This window comes from Chamaea fasciata, unplaced genomic scaffold (assembly GCF_029207755.1).
Source record: "Chamaea fasciata isolate MVZ Bird 193981 ecotype frontalis unplaced genomic scaffold, bChaFas1.0.hap1 SCAF_4, whole genome shotgun sequence".
Lineage (NCBI taxonomy): Eukaryota > Metazoa > Chordata > Aves > Passeriformes > Sylviidae > Chamaea > Chamaea fasciata.
Genome location: NW_027094089.1, coordinates 71,925,520 through 71,945,707, shown reverse-complemented (window position 1 = coordinate 71,945,707; position 20,188 = coordinate 71,925,520). Strand labels below are relative to the sequence as shown.

General features: G+C 37.7%; 1 protein-coding gene across 4 annotated transcripts in view; it reads left to right on the top strand.

Moving 5' to 3' along the window:
• XRCC4 (X-ray repair cross complementing 4) overlaps positions 1-20,188 on the top strand; it is a 142,760-nt gene that overhangs the window by 6,802 nt on the left and 115,770 nt on the right. For 3 of the 4 annotated variants that reach the window (XM_066181938.1, XM_066181940.1, XM_066181941.1), the window contains exons 2-3: positions 8,106-8,255; positions 11,031-11,218. In XM_066181938.1, coding sequence (XP_066038035.1) covers positions 8,117-8,255; positions 11,031-11,218 — 327 coding nt within the window. In that variant the 5' untranslated portion in view covers positions 8,106-8,116. Of the gene's footprint in view, positions 1-2,452; positions 2,478-8,105; positions 8,256-11,030; positions 11,219-20,188 lie in introns of those variants that run through there. The other variant, XM_066181939.1, reaches the window with a different exon arrangement.

The following is a 20,188-nucleotide window of genomic DNA, read 5'->3' as shown; positions in this document are numbered from 1 at the left end:
TAGTAAGAACCCCCCCCCCCCAAAAAAAACCAAAAACCAACAAACCAAACCAAACCAAAAAAACCCAAGAAAACCCAAGAAAACCCCAAAACAACCAAAAAAACCTAAAACCAAAACAAAAACCAAAACAAAAAACCCCAATGAAGGAAAGAGTGAAAGAGTCATGAAAGTTGCTTAGAAAAGCAGTGAGCTGATGAGTCTTGAGAGGCTTTTGGTTTTTTTATGTACAAAATTTGTGACGTTAAAAGTACAAGTGATTCCTGTGAAGCTCTTTGTGCCCTTTTTCTTTTCCAAATGTGGTTTGTAGACATGGTGCTGATTGAGCACAAATCAGTAGATTTGGAAGTGCTGGCTGAGGGTGTAGAGTGAGTGGCTTCTGGATTTCTGGTGGAACTGTGTCCTTGCTTATTTTCTCTCTCTCTCTCTCTCTCTCTCTCTCTCTCTTTTTAACAAATCTACTTGTTTGTTCAGAGCTTGGTGAGGTCATGGGATTTGTATCCTGTGTCCCCTCCTTGCTAAAACACTGGTCCATGTCATGATGGGGACTGGTGCTTCTTGCCTTGCTTTGGTTTTTCAGATGTGGATTATCACAAAGCCTGAGCTAAACCCGTGCTGAACCTGTGCCCATTTAGTGGAAACCGCTGAAATTGGTCCTCAATATGTGTCTTTTTGCCTTATCTTCAAACTCAGCCTAATCCATCAGCAGAGTAATTAATGTTCAATGCCAAATAATAAAGCTGGATAAAGAGCTGCAAAATTGAAATTCATCTGCATTGAAAGTGAATGTCTCAGTTCCTTGTGAATGTCTTGTGAATTATTTTTCTGTGAGGGTCAGGCGAAGCAAAATGAATTACAATTTTTTAAATTAATAAATTTAAGCCATGTGAGCTCTTTGTTTTTGGGGAGTTTAGTGTTGCATTTTCTAATAGATAAATAGCAGATGGAAAGAAAAAACATAATAAAACTTCAGTTAAGTGAAGACTGGGTAATGCAGGAATTTTCTTCAAAGAAAATGCCTGAGGAAACTGTTTAGTAAGATAAAGCAATTTTGAGCCTAGGCCTATTTTTTATTATTAATTTGACAGGAACGGGAAATTAAAATAATCCATCTCTTTGAAAAGTCTTGAGTGTAGAGGTGGGAGGAGAGAAAGATATGTAAGCCTTCATATTTATACCTGCCCTTGTCCCGCTGAAGTGGCAACATTTGGTGAAACTTGTTTTTCCAGGTTACTGGGCTCAATTTTTCAAAACTCCTCAGAAGATCCTGTGTGCAGAATTACATCCATCCACATCTACCTGGCACTGATATTGTTGTTTCATTTATCTTTGTTTCAGACTGGTGCTCTTGCCTATGGATCTCTTATGGATTCGACACTACTGAATTTATGTGATTTAAAAATTTAAAAAGAATAAAGAGGGGAAAAAGAGGAAAAAACCAAGATTTTAGTGGAATCTGTTGCTCAGTGATGTTAAGTGAGAAATTTAGACAAACACATCAGACTGAGTGGAATTGTAATAGGTCTGTGTGGGGACTAAAAAGTAAAAAACAAAGGAAATCTGTGCGACAGATTTGTGTTGAATATCCTGATAATATTTAATCCTAAGAAGGCAGTGTTTTGGAAAACAGATGATACCTCAGCCAGACTACAGTTATCCAAATATACATCAAAAAGACATATGTATTTGGATATTTTTGGATGGACGAAGGGTAATAAAGCATGCTGCTTTTTTTTTTCCTACCCCCCCCAAAATTTCCTCAACTTTACTGTCCTCACATGGATGATACTAAGGTACTGAAATCTGCAGAGATGCTTTAAAAAATATGACTAAGAGACTTGGAATTCCCAAATCTTTTTCTTACTGACTGTATACAATGGGCTCAAAGGTTGTGCCTGGCACAACGTCCTTTTTCTGTTTTTTGTCTGCAAAACATACAGCAGTTTTAGTGCTGTCTTTTCAGAGAAATTCTGTGGAAAATGATTATATTTAGAATGTGTGTCATTTTTTAAAAAATTTTTGAGGAGGAAGTGAATTGTTTTTCTTAATAAATAACCTGTGATTTTCAAGCAAAGGCACTGTGCCACCACTGGCTTTGGTAGGACCTTGGAAAGCTAGAGTGTCCTGCTGCCAAGTTAAGAGTTATAAAGTTTTTGTTGGGACTTGCATCTTCCAGAAGCAGCAGAGAAAGGGAGTCTGGGTCTCTGAGACACGCCTTGCTGACTTTTCATTCCTGATCTATGCTCTGGAGGCTGGGCTGGTTGTTGCCTTTGATCTTTGCTCCCTTTCACAATCGCTTTTTAATAACTTCACTACTAAAATCCACTTTTTCATCAGGAAACATGACAGTTGCATGACTTAATTTTATTTTTATTTTATTTTTTTGCAGGTTTCTAATGTTCAGTTAGAATCCAGGCATCTTGGAAAGTGTGATTTTGACAGTGTGACTGTTAGTTTTGAGAAGAATTTTTACAAAAAGGGTGAGAAAGAAGGGTCTCCCCCTTTTATAAATCTGTCTGCATACTCCCTTACTTGCTAGTATATACTGGTATAATTGCCCACTTTGGTGTTTATTTTAATACACTGAAGGCCTTTTTTTTATGCCTTATTATAGCTTAATATAGATGGTTGTAAGTGAGCTTGGCAAGGCTGGATGCCTGCAGTGGGTAGTGGGTTAGGCCTGAGACTTCAAGGGGATGAATGACACCAGGGTGGGCTTTGCCTCCAGGCTACAATTAAGATCAAGGCTTGTTAGTAAGATTCCTACTATAAAGGTTGTTGACTGTCTGCTTCCTTCTGTTTCTCCTCATTTTTCAGCTGGTGACTGTAGTAAGTAAGCCTGTCAAGGGTTGTCCCTTATCGTGGATTCCAGATCTTCTGTGGCTAATCTTCCATATCCTATTATCCCGTGGAGCCTGACAAGCTCAGAGCTAATTTGTTTTTGTTTTTTTGGTTTGGGGTTTCTTCTTTTTTTGGGGAGACACACAATTGCTCAAAAAGCATGTGCATGTTTCCAGTCGTTCTGTGGCTGCCGTGAAGCAGTGGGAAGGCAGCACTGCAAATGTGAGCCATGTGAGCCTCGGCTCTGGAGTTGGGCCCATGATCTCCTGATCAAATGTTGCCATGGAGCACTGAATTTCTTAAATGGCCCACTTGCCCCTCTGCACAAAGCTGGAAAATCATTCAGTCTCTTCTTCATATCCAAGTGCTAATTTTTGGTTCATTTCTTTTGTCTCCAAGGCAAAGTTGCATTATTGGCAAAATTGTATCCTGTGTGCTTTTAATACAGAGAAAAGTTAAACAGAAGAACCACTAAATATTATTTAGGATGCATGTAGTACAAAAATATTTTAGCCCCCTAAATTGTGTTAGGGAACAAAGCTCTTTCTAATTTTTTTTATTCTTTGGCTTTCAGATTTATCTGTAAGTTCCACATGAAGGTTATTATTGAATCATTCTTCAATGTCAAGTATTGTGGCCAGAGGAGTGGGAGGATTATTGTGAGATAGGACAGAAAAGATGCTGTGTTATTTGTCTTCATGTTTGTTGGCCCAGTCACGTTCTTCCAAAAAGAAATGAGAAAAGAGGAAGTCCCTATTGGATCAGTAGTAGTTCTAAGATTAATGAAGTGAGAGTTGAGGTTTTTTGTCAGGTATTTGAATTTTCTTACTCCCGAAGTATTGGAGTTAATGGAATTTTAAATTAACACTAGAGAATATCAATTTGTATGAAATATATCACTGGAAATATGCATAAATATCGGCATTATCTTATTTCCTTCTGTTAGAAAATGTGGTAATAGCTAGTTTTAATCTTTAAAAGCAAACTTGAGCTTTTCTTGACTGGTTTAAATCTCCAATTATCCACTTATGAGTTCATGTTGCTTCTCCTGAATAGTACCTCTTCTCTGATTATGAATTTACTATTAACTTTCTTCTGATTGTTAGGTTATGATCTGTAGTTTGGGCAGTGTCAGGGGGAAGCAAACGGTAGACTTTGACAGCAGTGTGTGGTCTTCTCTTCTGAACTCCCTGTGGATAGCTCCCATTTTTCCTCAGCAAGAAAACACTTACGGTAATTACTCTATTTCAAAGACATAGTAGCTCTTTCTGGTCTGTAAGTAGCCTTCCAAGCATAGCTGCCGAGGTTTGGAACACCTGCAACCCAATCAATTTGGGGAAAAAAAAAAAAAAAAGCCTTTAGTCTGCACGGAGGGAAAAAAAAAAAAAAGAAATGCTGAAGTTCAGAATATTATCAATGATGCTGTGTTGGAGCAGCCTGAAAGATTTGGCTTTTGGTCTATGCCTGGTGCTATCCAAAACAACATATAAAATTCTTTGTGGGCCCATTTTAAGACTGTCTTGTTCATTCAGAAGGGTCTGTATGTTCTGTTTGTTCCAAGGGCAAAGGCACCAGCCAACAGCTGATTCCTCCTCAGAGGGAAACATTGCCTAATGGTGGTCACAGGAGCCAAAGACCACGGGGACAAAGTGCTGAAGATAAACAGCTCAATCCACGACTGTTCAAAGGCCTCAATAAAGCCTCTGATTTACACATTTGGGGTGGGACTCTGCTGTCCCCACCTGCAGGCTGGCCCCAGGGCCCTGGTGTGGAGAGGTGCTGGTGTGTGTGACCCCCTGTGCCCCCCAGAGATGAAACACTGCCTTTCTGTGGCCCCAGTCCCAAAGTTTCACTACAGCTTTGCTTTGTCATAACTGGGGGAAGGACGAAAGAACCTACTGCTCTCATTTTATAGAGGTGGTGAATGGGAAGAGCCCATAGGGGCTGGATGCTGAATGGCACTTGAGGGTACTCCTCTGGTCTTATGGACTCAAAGGGTCTTTTTAGGCTGCCATAATGAGAGGCTGGTTCCAGTAATTTGGGTAGCAATAAAAATGCAGCCTGCTTTTACACACTGATTTTATTTTATTTTGTTTTAGCAAGCTTCACCAACAGCTGGACTGTTAAATAGTGACACTCCAAAAATGCAGGGGGCTGTTTTAACATTTCTGAGCATTAGCACAGTTCCTAACTTTCCACCCCATAGATGAAAGTCAAATTAACTCTCCAAGATTTCACTTCTCTTTTATATTTGTGTCTTTCTTTCATAATGAATTTTTTTCCTGGCGGAAGTATTTGATCTGTGAAGGATCACATAAGCTTGACACATTGGAAGCTAATGGGGTGAAGAATTTAGTGAGCAGGTGGGTGCATTGGGGCAGGTTAGTTGTGAGGAGATTGTTTCATTTCAGCTCTTAAAATACAGAGCAATACATCTTATTTTAGAAATAATGCTGTATATCTGTCATTAACATTTGCCTTTGGAGTGAATGAAATGCATGCAGTCACCTTACAGTGAATGAATAAGGAATATGCCATTATTTGTTGTCTGTATTTTTTAATTCTTTAGTAGTAACTGCTATTTGTTAAATAAGTAGGGAACTCCTTTGGTATTTTTTGCTATATTCATGCTTGAACTGTGTGTGCTTTATTCATTTACTGAGCACTGCACTCAGCTCTGTGATAGAGTTGTGTTGTCTGGACATAAAAGGATAAAGGATATAAAAAGGAATAAAGGGAAAAGGGATTTGGATTTTTAGTTTGTTGTTGTAATTGTTTTGTTTTCAAAAAAGCAGTAAGGTACAATATTACTGTTTGCAATGACGTTATTATGTGCTGTTTAGGTCAGACTAATTTTTGTGAAGGAGGTTTTTTCCTCCTCTTGAAGAGAAGTATATAATAGGCATTGTATACAGCCAGGAATCCTTGAGCTTTTGCTGATGGAACTGTTGAGTGCTTGGAAATGGAGTCTGGCTGAGCTCTGCTTAGAGAGGCAGCTCCTGAACATGGAATAATAAGTAAAATACACATTTCAAAAGGCCAGTGAGGACTGTGGAGGAGATGAAAGCCAGCAGAAAGAAGTATCTTCATTTTATGCTTTCTTGGAAAATGCTTTCTTTCAGAGATGCACAATCAAATGTGGAAAAGCAGGAAAACTGTATTTAGCATTTGTTTCAAAGTTCAGGGTATTATTCTTGGTTGTGTCTCCTCATTCTGTTTTACCACAGGGGTACCAAGAGTGTTGTCTAAACAGAATTTTCATTTTTAGCTGTGCTACATCAATGGAATGAAATATTGACGTGTGCATGGGAAACCAGTATCACTGTATCAAATGAATTTAGTCTCAGGCCCCAGAGACCTTGTTAGTGCATCTTTAAATAAATAAACAGGCTTCTTTCCTCTGCTACTCTTGACCTCACTTTTTCTGACTGAGGACTGGCTGACACTTCATTTGCTTTATTGGTATATAAATAAAAAATCTAGTTCTCTTGCTTTGTTTTTTGTTATAAACAGTCTGGTTGATAAGAAAGCTTCTAGTGCAGGTGTTTTTCACTGAATGCTGCTCTGCTTTGTGATAAAAATCACACAAACTGAGCAAAGCCTTCCTCTTGAACTACACATACAGGCATCAGTACCCTGTGTGCTGTCTATCGGGGTTGTCTGCTACTGTGTTACAGTCTTTAATTGAAGTGTTTTTGAAAACAGTGTCTTTCAGAGGAGGACTTCTATGAAAATATTTCATGAGAGACTACATTTTTCCATAATTAACAAGAAGCAAAAGGGAATGTGGCCGGCAAAGGAGAGCGCATATGTATGTGCTTGAGCATGCATTGGCTGTGTTTCTTGCCCCATGCTCATTACTGACCCATGGCCAGGCAGTTTGTGCCCCACAGATCTTTAAAATGCCTTTGTTTCTGGAGTCACTAATTGCAAAGGCATTGTTGCAGCTGTCCACCCCCAAATATTAAATTCTTTTGTTCTTGCGTGCAGGTGCACAAACATGCTGTAGATTTTCTGAAATGGCCAGCTGGTTAGTGATGGAACTAGAAAATTTTTTAATCAGATTAATTTTTAAATTTATGTTTTGGTAGCTTTTTAGTTTCTGTTGCATTTTCAGGGAATAGAAAGCTGGAGTATGACATCTGTAATAGTAAACGTGGTGGTGGTTTAGAGATGTAAATACTAAAGCTTTGTGCTTGAAACCCAATGCTTAAATTCATATATTTTGCTGCTTTTGAATGCTATGCACTAGTCTGGGCAAGGGAGAGGGATTGTGAAATGTTGTTGGGTGCAGAGTTGAGTGAAGGTCAGGAACAGTTCAGTCAACTGCAGTTAAAAGCTGCTTCTCCTAACCTGAAAAATGCCAGTTTTGGAGGAAGCCAAGGTAGTTACGTCTGTTTCTAGACTTGTTTCTCAATGTCCAGGAGCAAAGAAAAAGCTTCCTTCTACTCCTGCTTGGAGAACAGAGTCCCCGCAGGGCCTGAACTGATCCTGATCATGATTATTTACTGCTGTACTTTAGATGGAAACCTCGATAGAGCATTTAATCCCTGCCCAAGCACCTTTGTACTCAGTGCATGTAGTTTAAATGCATCGTCTGGGTTTTTCCTCCTTTTACATGCTATTTTTAGTCTGTGAGTGAACATGTAGCCTTTTCTCAGTCACTTCACTTAGGTTGTGTATAAATACATGGCATGCTTGAGGAGGTCTTAGGTCAAGCACAGGTTGCCAAGTTGCTTTGCCATAGAGCAAAAATATTCACTGTAACATCATATATTTTGTTCTCTGCAGAATCCAGTGCTTAAAATATTTCCTTTGGGTCGTTGGCATTTGCTACACCCTCTGCTTTGCTGTGAAGCGTAGTAGCAGCTTTCACGTGGCAGTCTTCCAGATGAATATTGATTATTTTGAATTATGTTGAGTGTTCTGTACTTTGGGTGATAGCAGACCGTGAGTTAAAAACATAGTTATGGGGAAGAGCTTGTGTGTAGTAATTTCCTGTCCCCCAGCTTCCTGACAGCTCTTTAATTTGAGACTATTCAAATACGTTTAATTGTTGGCACTGAAACCTTACTTATTATAATCCAGTTTCCTGTTTGGAAGCATTGCCAGTTCTCTGACAAACTGAATTTGGGGAGGAAAGTAGAATAAAATTACAAGCATGCTTGTGTTTGTATATGCCCCACACATACAATCCCCAAGATAGTTATGTTAAGCTGTTAAGCACCCCAGTGGTTATAACAAGATTATCTTGCTTTTTTAAACAGGCATTGGGAAGATGGAGAAGACTTTGAACAGAATTCATCCAGTTTCTGATCCAGAAGCCACCTATTTTTTACAGGTGTCATGGGAAAAGGATTTAGGCACTGGCTTTGGTTTACTTCTCAGTGATTGTCAGTGTGCCTGGACTGGGACAGGTAATGGAAAGAAAAATACGTTGATTTAAATTATTTTACTGCTCTTAATTGCTCTTTTTTAAACACTTTCTAAACTGTGACCTACAGCTTGTATGGAAATTTCATTGGCTTTTTGCCCCCGTGATGGTGGAGGTGAGGTTCATGATCTTCTGGGATGTGGCCAGAGGACTTTGAAATCTGGAGAGATTGCGTTTCAAAGCTAAAACTAATTTGTTCAGCACATGGATATGCAATGTTTTGCTCTTTCTCAAGAATGTGTAATTTCTTGGAGTGATGCTGAAGTAACACTTCAGCAGAAGTGTCTTCTCCAGATTCTTGAACAAATGTGTACACAAGTTCATTTGCAAATTGGCATCCATGAAGCCTTTAATTGCAGATGTTTTTTAAGTGTTTTCATGAAATTTTAATAGCCAAAGATAGCTGTATTTTATACTGAAGTGAATTTTTGAGAAGAAAAAGAGACAATAAACTATCAGTAGGAAAAAGTTAGCCCCTGTGGGATTTTTTTCCCCTCTCTGAAACCTCAGTAAGAGGATGGGTCTTTGCATATGTGCATGCTTTTCTCATTCATGCCCAGTGAGAAAAGGTTGGATTTTTGTGTTCCTTGAGAGATGTCAAATACTTGATCAAAAGCCCTTCTCTCAGTAGCAAAAATATTTCAACAGGAGGAGATAATTATGTATTTTCAGCATATTGTAGGCACATTTTCTGGACTGTTTTTCTGAATTATAAGAAGTATCTATGTAGTTACTTTCTTCCTTCCTTTTCCCTGCCCAGTGGATATTGTTTCTCTTCAGTTCCTACATAAGCCAAGCTTTCATATAAGTCTGAGATTAGATAAATGTAAATTAAAATCAGCACATAAATTAAATCTGCTCTTCCATATTCCTTTTAACATTTCAAACACTCCATCGATAAGGGGTCCCTGCAAAAAGCAAATACATGTGTTCCAGTCCTCATTCCTGGTAGTGAAAGGTTTTTCTTTCTTGGTTTGACAATAATAAAGTCAACTTATTTTGAAAATAACAAAAAGGTTGTTAACACTGACAAATACTGTTTTTTTTCTATTTGAAGGATCTTCTTGTTCTTAGGCAACTTCAAAATCTCCAGTTTAGAATTCACACAAAGATGATTCTTATTTTTTCCAAGTGAAGGCTGTGCCACTATAGCTGGGAGTGTATAGAAAAAATAGGTAGACACAGTTCTCATTTTGTTGAGTTCCTGCATCTGGTAAAATTGGGGGTAATGTTTTCCCAAAACAGAGAGGCAGTGAAAGCAGGATGACCTCACTCCTTTAAAAATGAAAGAAAGAAACCCATGACTGTTCAGCCATGAGCATTGGGTGCTCATCCAAAGGAGATTTTTTTCTGTTCTCGAAGAATCTGATCCCTTTCTAAGAAATTCTTAGTGAATTTCTAGTCCCTTGAATAATTTCATTGGGGGTTGATGTTCTTGTTCATGAAGTTTTCCTACTGCACTGATCTGTGTTTTCATTCAACAAAACGCTTGTTTGGGTCACTTTCTAAAGTGACTTTTGAGACTGCTTCCATTTTAAATTCAAAACCTGGAGGGAGGGAAAGCAACAGTCAGAATATTCTTGCTGTGGGAAATCCCTTTTGGGTTTCTCATGCTGTGGATTATTTTCATTGGCAAGACCTACTAGGAAGAGAGTGAGAGTTGCTGATGGAGTTGTCTTTTATGGGTTTTGTATGTTTAATGTGATGATGAAATGTGTCAAGAGTCCTGTTTAAGGAGAGAGGGAAAACAGTGAATGTTGGAGGGGAGGAGAAGCACACAAATATGCAATGTAATGTACCAGTTACCTTGGTACTGGGTTAAAAGAACTACATCCATTAGGATTTATGCATATCATATTTCCCTAATGATTGATCAGTTCTGCTTGTTTTATATCATAAAGCAACATGCAGCATATACAGGGGAAAAACCCAAACCCACAGTGCTCTATTGCAGTATTTTAGTGTCTTTCTTTTTATGAGTTTCTTATAGTTATTAAAAGTTTATCTTCTCAGTATTGAAATCACTCTTCCAGACAAACACTTCCTTTTTAAGTATTTCTAACTTAACTTTTCTACCCCTCTTTGCCTTGTGCTGCAAAGGATTCCACATTTCTGGCTGTACTGTTTTGGGTGACTTTAGGCAACTAGAATTGTGGATGAGTAGCAATAAGGAAATAACCCATTTTCAGACAGGGAATAAAGAGGACAGAACTTCTGAAAAACACAGTATTCCTGCTACATTTCCACAAGTGGAAATGACATGCCAATGTGTGTTCAAAGGAAGAATAATCTCCTTGGGTTGGAAGGGACCTTAAAGGTCATCTAGTCAGTGTATGTCTGTATGTATATATAAATATATATTTTTTAAAAATAGATATCTAAAATATATATATGCATTAATATATATATTGTAAATATATACACAAAATATGTCTACTATTTATATATATAGTAAATATAGTAAATATAGAATTATATACAAAAATGTATATTAATATATACTTTATAATAATATTGATTATTTTGAATTATGTTAAATGTTCTGTACTTTAGGTGATAGCAGACCGTGAGTTAAAAACGGAGCCATGGGGATGAACTTGTGTGTCGTAATTTCCTGACCCCCAGCTTCCTGACAGCTTCTTATATTGAGACTATTCAAATATGTTTAATTGTAAATTAATTAATTCAAATACATATAATGCATATACCTGTTCACACACATATGAATATTTACTCCTTGCATGTCTCTTTCTGGTAGTGTCTGAAGCAGACATTTCTAGGGAGGCTGCTGACATAGAAATGGACAGAGAAAAATATGTGGAAGAGCTGAGGAAAGCACTAATAGCTCAAGAAGAGTCAGCTGGCAAATACAACTTCGTGATTTCAAGAGATGAGCAGAATAAGGCCTGTCATTTTTCCTATGAAAGGAACCTGAAAGATGGCTCTGTAAGTAGAGAAATGTTTAATTTTAACTGTTAAATTATGAGAATGAAATACATTTTTGTATTTTATTATGGTCTTTAAAATCAGACAGACTTGTGACACTCATTCCAGATTGAGTGAGTGTTGTGACCTCTTGCATGGGCCAAGCCAGAAAGAAAGTGGGTGGTTTGGGATGGATGCTGCCCTTTTCAAATTGCAGTCTCCTGTGCAGTTCTGTTTTCCTTGTTTCTCCATCCTCTCTCTGAACTACTCACCTAAATTAGAAAAAAAATTAAATCAGGCAAGATTATTTTCAAATGCTAAACTATAGTTTTTAAATTAGCTTTTCTTCTACTTCAGATGTTTTGTAAGTTAAGGCTGAAATCGTTGCATTAAATTGCAAATGGAAAAGCTTGCTTGGCTGCAAAAGGAAGGACCCTCTTAAAACAGGAAAGAAACCAGTATAATCTGTATCTACAGACACTTCTGGATATTTCAGGTTATGCTTTGCTGTGTTAAAACTTTTCTGAGGAAGAAGCTAACATGAGGTGAATCTCCCAGTTTGTAATTTTTTTTTTTTTACTATTCTTTACATGCATTTTTCCTTGTACAGTATAGGAAACTTCAGCCCAGTTTGGCTCTTGAGGAGCCAAAAGTTAGGGCATGTAAATCTACCAGTCTGCATTGTCAGTATTTCTGTGAATTTACCCACGGCCAAACTGACCCTAAACCTTGTATTGAGAGCAGTAAGGTTAAGAATCCCGTTTTTTTTTCTTTTTTTTTTTTTTTCTGCTCTGTGTCACATGTTCTAAATACAGGCCAGATTAAATGCATGCTGTATTTTTATTAAGTGAAAACATCTTTTTGTATGTGGGGTCACCTAATACATGTTTCCATCAATTAATGCTTATGAGAAATTTTATTTCTATGAAAACATCTTTAAGTCAGTTTGGGAAAATAATAATCTGGCCAAAGAAACTGAAAATACAAAGAACCTTGATTCCTATGCATGCTTTAAACTTTGGGTTTGAAAGAATGTTTTTAGATAAGATAAGATTTCTTGGGTGAAAATGCACCTTTTTTTTTTTCTCCTTCTGTACTAAACTAATGCCTACAAATAAAATTGCCAAAACAATCATGTAGAATTAAATAATAGAATTAGGTATTAGAAATAGCTTTCAAGTGTGTAGTAGAATATTTTTCAAATGTTTTGCAAACTCTCTGTGGAAGTATTCGTGATCTCTCTCAGCATCACATTAAGAAATTAGTCTTCCTGGGCTCTGGATATCCAGAGGGCTGAAATTCAGCTAAATGTAAATTTAGTGCAGTGGAAGCCTAAAGAAACTACTCTGCAGCTTAAACATGACTTAAATTTATGTCTTATCAGTTTAATAATTAGCAGTTTTTAGTAAAAAAATGCAAGATCTTCTGAAATGCATTGTTGCACTTTGAGCTATAAAGTGCCTATCAATTCATGTAAGTAAAAATTCTTGCAAAATCTTCTCATGAAATTGGTACATGGGAGCCTGAGAGTAAATTTTGTAGTCTTAGATAATCGATAATATGCGTTGCCTTATTTTTTAGAAATACATGCATGCTTATATACACAAATTTGCTTATTTTAATTATTTTCAATGAGAGCTACCTAGAGCATGATGCTGATCACCAGCAGTCACCTGTGCCCAGTAGTTTCCAGAGCTGAGCTGTCATAGTTCTCCATCCTACGTGGGACTAGTGATTGAAAAATCTTTGAGCTAGATACTGATTTACTGTTTTCATGGCTGTACCAAACCGTGGTATTTGAAATAGTTTTATCTTCTCTGCAGCATCTTGCTAAAGCTCTGCTTCCATAAAGTCTAATTATGTGCCAAAAGTTTGTTGGGTGGTCTGTAAGAATGTAAATGAAAATAGTGGGGTGATGTTAAGCAAAGGAAAACGTAGGCATATTATTGGGAAATGCTTTCTGATATAGAAATTTGTTTTACTGCCCAGGTGTTTTCTGGAGGAAGTGGTGGCAGCCCCATTGTGCCACTTGCTTTGATAGGGACTGGAATGAAAAATGCATTGTAATTATCTGCATTGCCAGTGTAGTAGATTTGATGACTTAACAAGGTGGTTGATTCACCTGTTGTTCAGATAATGAACAAATTATCTGAACATCTGATGTCTAGGTGTTTGAAAGGGTGTGCTTACACCTACTCCTGCATTGCTTTGATGGAATGAAACCAAACCTCTATCGTCAAATAATTTAAAAAGTGTTTATAATTGTCAGTATATAATAATGATATGTATATAAGGTTTATGTAATGGATGAGTGCTGATGGTTTGGATTTTGAATGGATGGAAAACTTCCCCAAGTCTTGAAGAATTCCTGTCTGATTTAGAGGGAGCACAGTGTGACATGTTTATTTTGTAGTGCCCTGGTTGCCTGTAATGCTCAGAAGTAACAGAATAAGAAAAATAATCTAACTTAAAGCATGTTCATAATGATATTAGTACTTATTTATCTTGAAATGTTGGTTGGGAGAGATAATGATGTCCGAGCTTTAGAAACACTGGTTCTGGCTGTGTCTCAGAGTGTTCAGGTGAGACTAAGAAGTTGTGCCTTTAAAAATCCTGATGCATTTGGTGAAAATCCCGATGGGTTCAGTGAAAATCCCGATGTGTTTTTGTGAGAATTCCAAAACATTTGGTGAAAATCTCAACATGCTTGTGATTTACCTCCCTCAGGACAGGTGGCTCTGCCTTTGGGAGCTGTGTCTGGGGTGCCTGGGGTGTCGGGAAGGACCCTGGAATAACAATGTCTGTGGGGCACAGTGGGAATTGTGTGCGGATCCAGCTGCAGCTCCGGATGGGCCACACACACGGAGACCCCAGTGAGGGGCCGGGGAGGCTGGTCCAGCTCAACTGCTGCCACCTAAACAAACACCAGCCACAGAGGCAGTGATTTAGTGCTTGATCTAAGTAGGTGACCACTGGGAAGTAAATCTTTCCAAGTGCTTCAGCGAGTCACTCCACATATAATAAATAATGGAAATCCGGCAAGCTCTTTCTTTCTTTTTTTTTTCTTTTTTGGCTGGCAATTAAATAGACTAAATAGCCTTTGATAAACAATTATTTGAGTGCTAGCAGTCTCTTTTTTTACAATAATGTGACAGGCTCTGGGTTTTTGTTTTTCTTTTCTTGCCTTTTGCTTAAGTTTGTAAACAGGGAGGGTAAGAGCTTAACAAATTCCACCTTAGATGCAGCACTATTGCTAATTAGGATGATGGAAGAGATGCTGTTATTTGTCTCCCCGATTTCCTGTGGCTGTTTTCCCTGGTCTGGCCTGTGAGTTCATTAAAAGTTTACTAAAAGTCGAAAAAAAAACTGAAGAAGTTTGTGCTAACCAAAACTTTTCACAGCATACTAAATGAGAGAAATGTAGTTAGTAGAGCTCTTTGTGCTGTCCAAACTACCTTGGTTCAAGGTCTGAATAGTTACTTTGCTCCAAACCACTGAGGATGTGTTGTTTGGTTAGCAGAGGTCACTGAGAGTTCAGGTTGTTTCCCAGGCAATTCCACCGGCTGAGGAGAGAGGAAGATGAAATGATTAATCCTTAGGTCAGTGTGAAAGTAATGACTCTCATATCACTTATATCACTTAATGTCTGTGTACTTCAGGACCTGAGAGTGGACACTTGAATGGGTTTCTTGGAAGCCCATTTTGGAAATAGCTGGCTTCTAATGTGCCTTACATAGTAGAAGCATTATCTTGTAAGTAATCTCAGAATTCTGAGTGCCACATGATTTTCCCCATCTCACCTTGGGTGTATCTTCAGGTGTTTCAGGTACAGTGGAAATGCCGTGCATCACTTCTGTATCCTTGAGGTAAGAAAAATCATTTCTGAAATAATGATTCCCTACCATATTAGTAGGTGTACAATACACCTACAAGTTGTAGGTATACAAGGTGTGACAGAAGTCCTGGTGAATTGAGTAATTAAGCTCTGCTATTTTCCTTGCTGTTTTCCTTAGCTATTAGATTATGTATTTGATTGCTACTTCTGATAAGCAATAGTTTGGAGAGATTAATTTAAAATATTGGTAATTTATGCCTTTTAGACTGGTCTTGTTGAAAAAGGACGAATCAAAAACTGTGATGAATAAATTCTCTTCATTTTTTCTCAACCTCTTAGGATCTGTGTAGTTCACTGGACTACCCAGTTGGACAAAAATGGTAGGTAGTTTAATTGCTTTAAGGCCAACTACAAATTACACTATAAAGGGCATCTTGTTATTTCTTGAGTACAACAAGAGTCTAAATATATTTCAAGTATTGTAACGTGTTCATAAAATAACAGATTTGGATTTGTGCAAGAAAAATTGTCAGTTATCCTTTCTCTCCCTTGATATTATTATGTTGTCTCCCCTCCTTTCCTCTCAATTCTTTCAGATTTTCCCTTTCTGGAATACCTGCTGTGCATTTCAAATCCCTGTGTGGACATCAGGACTTGCTTTCATTTGCAGAATGGAGTACAAATGCTTTCCTTTTCGGGGGAAGAAATCTTTAAATCATGGCGTATTGACAAGGTTTAGTTTCCCAAACACAAATTACAGAGGACAGTAGGTGCTCTGGAAAAGAGATTACTGTGTGTGGGCTCTAAACCTCCACTGCAAGACCCCAGTCCTGTATTTTCTGTGAGGATGAACAGCAGCCAGAGCCTGAAAACCAATGAGAATCTCACCAGTGGTTTCTCTTCAGAAACTCACAGCTCTGGAGGAACCATTCATCTTTCTACCTGCAAAGGCAGAGGAGAGCTCCCAAACTCATGTTAACTCTTAGGTTCACTAAAATAGCACCTTTTCCAGTGTAAAATATTGAATTGATAGGTTTAAACCTTCAGAGCAACTTCAACACCTCTATTACTTCTACTGCAGTTACAGAAAAAGTTTTGAAATGTAAGAAAAGGGCAAATTCAAGATGTCCTGTATCTTTTAAAAAATGACAAATACGGAATATCACAGGGTGATGGGATGGAGAAATAAGGGAGCTGCAGATTACGCAGTGGGGAGAGTGTTACACTTCCTGTTGATTTCTTTCCTTAAACTGCAGTGATTTAAAATACACATATCTTTGGTTTTCCATTGTGAAGTCAGTCTGTATTAGTAGTCCGCACATAAAAATGAAATTTTCTTTGAATAGTGAAGACAGGTCCCTAATTTCTGTGTCCAGTGAGCAGAGCAAGATCAGCTCTTTTTCTGGTGGAAAAGCATGACCGTGACTTTGCTGGTTCCTTAAAAACTCTGTGAGGTGTTGTGCCTACCCATAGGATTCGACAGAATGCTAATTACTGCCTATTACATGTCAGTATGTGGAATGAGTGTTTTTTATCACTAGGACAAAGCCTAAGGGTCTTTGAGTTTTACAATTTGAAGCCAAATTGGACATGTATTTGGGATTGGTGAGTAAAATATTCAATTAGAATTGTTCTGAAATATTTTAGTCTCAGTGGAAGATTCTTTGGCAGGTAGGTTTTCTTCATCCAAATCTTGAATGTAGTTCTCTTGCAAAAATACATTTCCCAGAAAGGCAGGTACAGCACACAATTTCAAGAGTAGGTTTCTGGGTGGTATCATTCCAGGAAAAAGCTCTTTCATAGAAGATTATTTTTTTCATTATCTTTTCTTGTTCCTCTCAGGTACCTCTGCAAATAATGCCTAACATTTGATTTAAAATTAGATGTCAACTGCTTTGTTGGGTACGAAGTGTAACTGGGTTTTTTTTCTTATTTTTTGGAACTCAAATCCTAGTCTTTCTGCATTTGTTCTTCTCAGACAAGTCTTAAGCTTTGGGGTTTTTTAAGAGTTTGAGGTACAATTTTTTTTGTTCATTCATAAAAGCACATTGTCTTTTCAGTGTGTGAATAATACCTGTAGGTTATTAGCTTAACACAAATTTGTAACAGAACATTGTCAATACTCTTAGGGTCTGCAGAGGTGCCAAAACCTGGAATTTGGAAGCAGTCGGGGGTTTTTTTGTACTAGCTCTTTGCTTATTTAATTGATGGCTGTACCTCTTTCAAAAAAATGAGAGAATTATTTCCATTAATTCACACTGAACTTGTTGCATTGCAGTTGTGTTTCGTACCTGTTTAATTCCAGCTGGAATGAGAATTTGTTGTTTTATATAGCTAATCCATCCCAGGAACATCACAGGGATGAATTTAGCTATTTAGTTGGAATTAACCTGAGTCTACTCTTTCAGTCCATCCTGAGTGTGTATTCTCCTCTCAGCTGAATCACTCACAGGAGAAATAAAAAAAATGAAAAGGATTTATATAGCTTTTAGAGACTAACTTGAGCTACTGATTAGCAAGTTCTGATTTAGGTGAGAGGTCTAAGCTTGAGGTGATGTGGGGAAGATGCATAGTTCAAAAAAAAAAAGTGAGCTTGCCTAGCCTTTACAAAAACTGTTTTATTTGCAATTTTGGTGAGTTTTTTTTTTTTAATAATTGAAAACAGAAGAATTTACTGACATCTTTTACTTCCCTGGGCTCACAAAGGAGTTAAAATTCTAGTCCTGTGACTTGCTGTGATTTTCTAAATCAGCCATTCACCATCACTGGCAATTTTGGTATTGCCAGTGTTACTGACTTGGTGTACTGAAATGCATTGAGCAATGTAGTTTTCATCTCATTAAGAACTAGTGAGACATTGCCTAAGACATGGGTCGAAACTGAGGAATTCAAATAAGAATTGTGTTAATATATATGGTATTTTTTTTGGTTTTGTGTGCACTGATTTGTATGCAAGGAAACTAACATTTCTGAGACCACCTGAAGGTTTTGTTAGTTGTGATGAGGGGCAAACCCCCACGCTTTCCTTCACTGTAAATAACTAAATATGAGTTGTCTCTTGTTCAAGAGATCAGAGAAATGATCAGCATGCTTTTATGTGTGTGTGCTAGCTTAAAAAGCCTGTAAACTACATAACTAAGATGTTTTGTTCCCCAAAATCCTTACAGGCTGTGGGTGAATCACTAAAGATGTTTGGGAAAGGGATTTTAATAGGATCCTTATGTGGATGCGTGGTAACAAAAGTGCTGTGCTAACCAGTGGAAGGGGGGGCTGTTATTTGTATTAGTTACCTGACATAATTATAGTTAACCAGTTCTTATTTCAGTGATGTGATCTGGGGATAAAACCAGCATGACTGTAAAAAGGACATTCTTTCTCTGGAAAAGAACATTCAGGTACCAGTCCTTTTACTTTTTCCTTTTTGAATGTGGTCCTCAAGACGTTTTTTAAATCAGTTTTTCTAAAACAATTATTTTCCTTGTGGAATGCCAAGATGTAAACTTACACAGTATTTACCACAGGATAAGACTGACCTTATCCACTATTGCTAAGGGTCTTGATTTGTGGGAAATAATCAAGGCAGATAAAATGTGAAGAGAATAAGGGTAGTATTTTTTTAGATCAGGGTCGTGATCAAAAAAAAACCAACCAAAAAAACGCAAAAACCTGGGCACTCCCCCACTGAAAAACCCAAACACAAGATGCGAGACACTAAATAGTTAACTTATTTTGGGTTTAACTTCTGTGGGACAGACTAATACCTAAAACTGAGAGTGTGACATCTATTTACACAGCTTTATTACCAACTGCTTTTTAGCCTGGAATTGGGAGCTTCTGCCTTTGCCCCTTGTGGCTGAGCTGTGTGTTTTATCTCATGTTTGTCAGGCAGGGCTTGCAGAACCCGAGTGCAGCGGTTTCTCCTTGGGGCTCTGCCAGGGCTCCATGTGCTCATCAAACATTGTTTAGTCACTGCAGCATGTTTATCCCATCTGCAAATGCATGTGCTCCCCTTCCTGAACAATGCTCTTTAATCAAGACCACTATTGTGGAGAGGCTAGCAGGAGCGGTATACATAGTCAGCAGGATGCCAAAATTAGTGTTACACGTGCATTCTGCCGAACCCCACCACATCAGCTTGGGGTAATAAGCTTCCAGAGGGTGCCACTTCTCTGGAATTAGTACTTCTGTGTATTTTATTCAGATTCCAAATTGTTTAAAGAGGTTTGTGGTAATAATAACAAATCAAGAGTTGTCATGGAGAATTGTTAAGCCTATAGGAATTGCCTGCTATCTTTTATTTGTTAGGAGACTCCATTTTCCAGGTCTGTCTAAACAGAAACTTCCACTAAACCATTTCCCATCTGTTGTGCTCCTTTCTTCGTATTACAAAAGCGTGAACTTTTTATCCCACATAGTCTTCTGAGCGATTTCTTCACTGTGTTAAAGCTCCCCTAACTTCTTGCTGGTTCTTTTTGCTGGGTATTAGAAGAGCTCTTAGAGAATGCAAACGTGTTTGAGATGGTGTTAGTTCCCCTGGTAAGACCCAGGAGGTGAAGTGTGCCAGGCAGTGTTCTGAGAATGTGTGTGTTCAGAGATGATAGTCATGATATTTGAATGATTTACATATATATGTGTATAATGATATATATTCATAAATATATATCATTGTATATAATCAATTTTATCTTTTCCATTTCTTGCAGAATAATAGAATAATTAGGGCTGGTAGGGACCTTAAAGACAATTTCTGTTAATTTCTTGTAAATTTTTAATGGCAATTATTAAAGGTGTTTTGCTTTAACAATAACTTGTCTTTTATTTACAGCTTAATGTTTTGTTGTGGGTTGGCTTGTGGTTTCTTTATCCTATGAAAGTCGGTAGTGCAGTAGGAGGAAATGTCTCTTTTCTGACTGTGCTGTATTGCTTGATAAATGTCAACTAGTTATTCCCAGTATCCCTAGAGCTGGTGAGATAGCCACCCTGGACCTTTCTCCCTTTTCAAACCAATTTTTTTTAGAAAAGATTTTTATATTTTAAATTCAATCTTTAAATTGCTTTTTGTAATTGCAATTTTAAGGCTTTAGGCTAGATTTGGACAAAATCTGTGTAAACTCAGAGTTTATCATACTGCTCCTTCAGGAGCGTTAGAGTTCCCT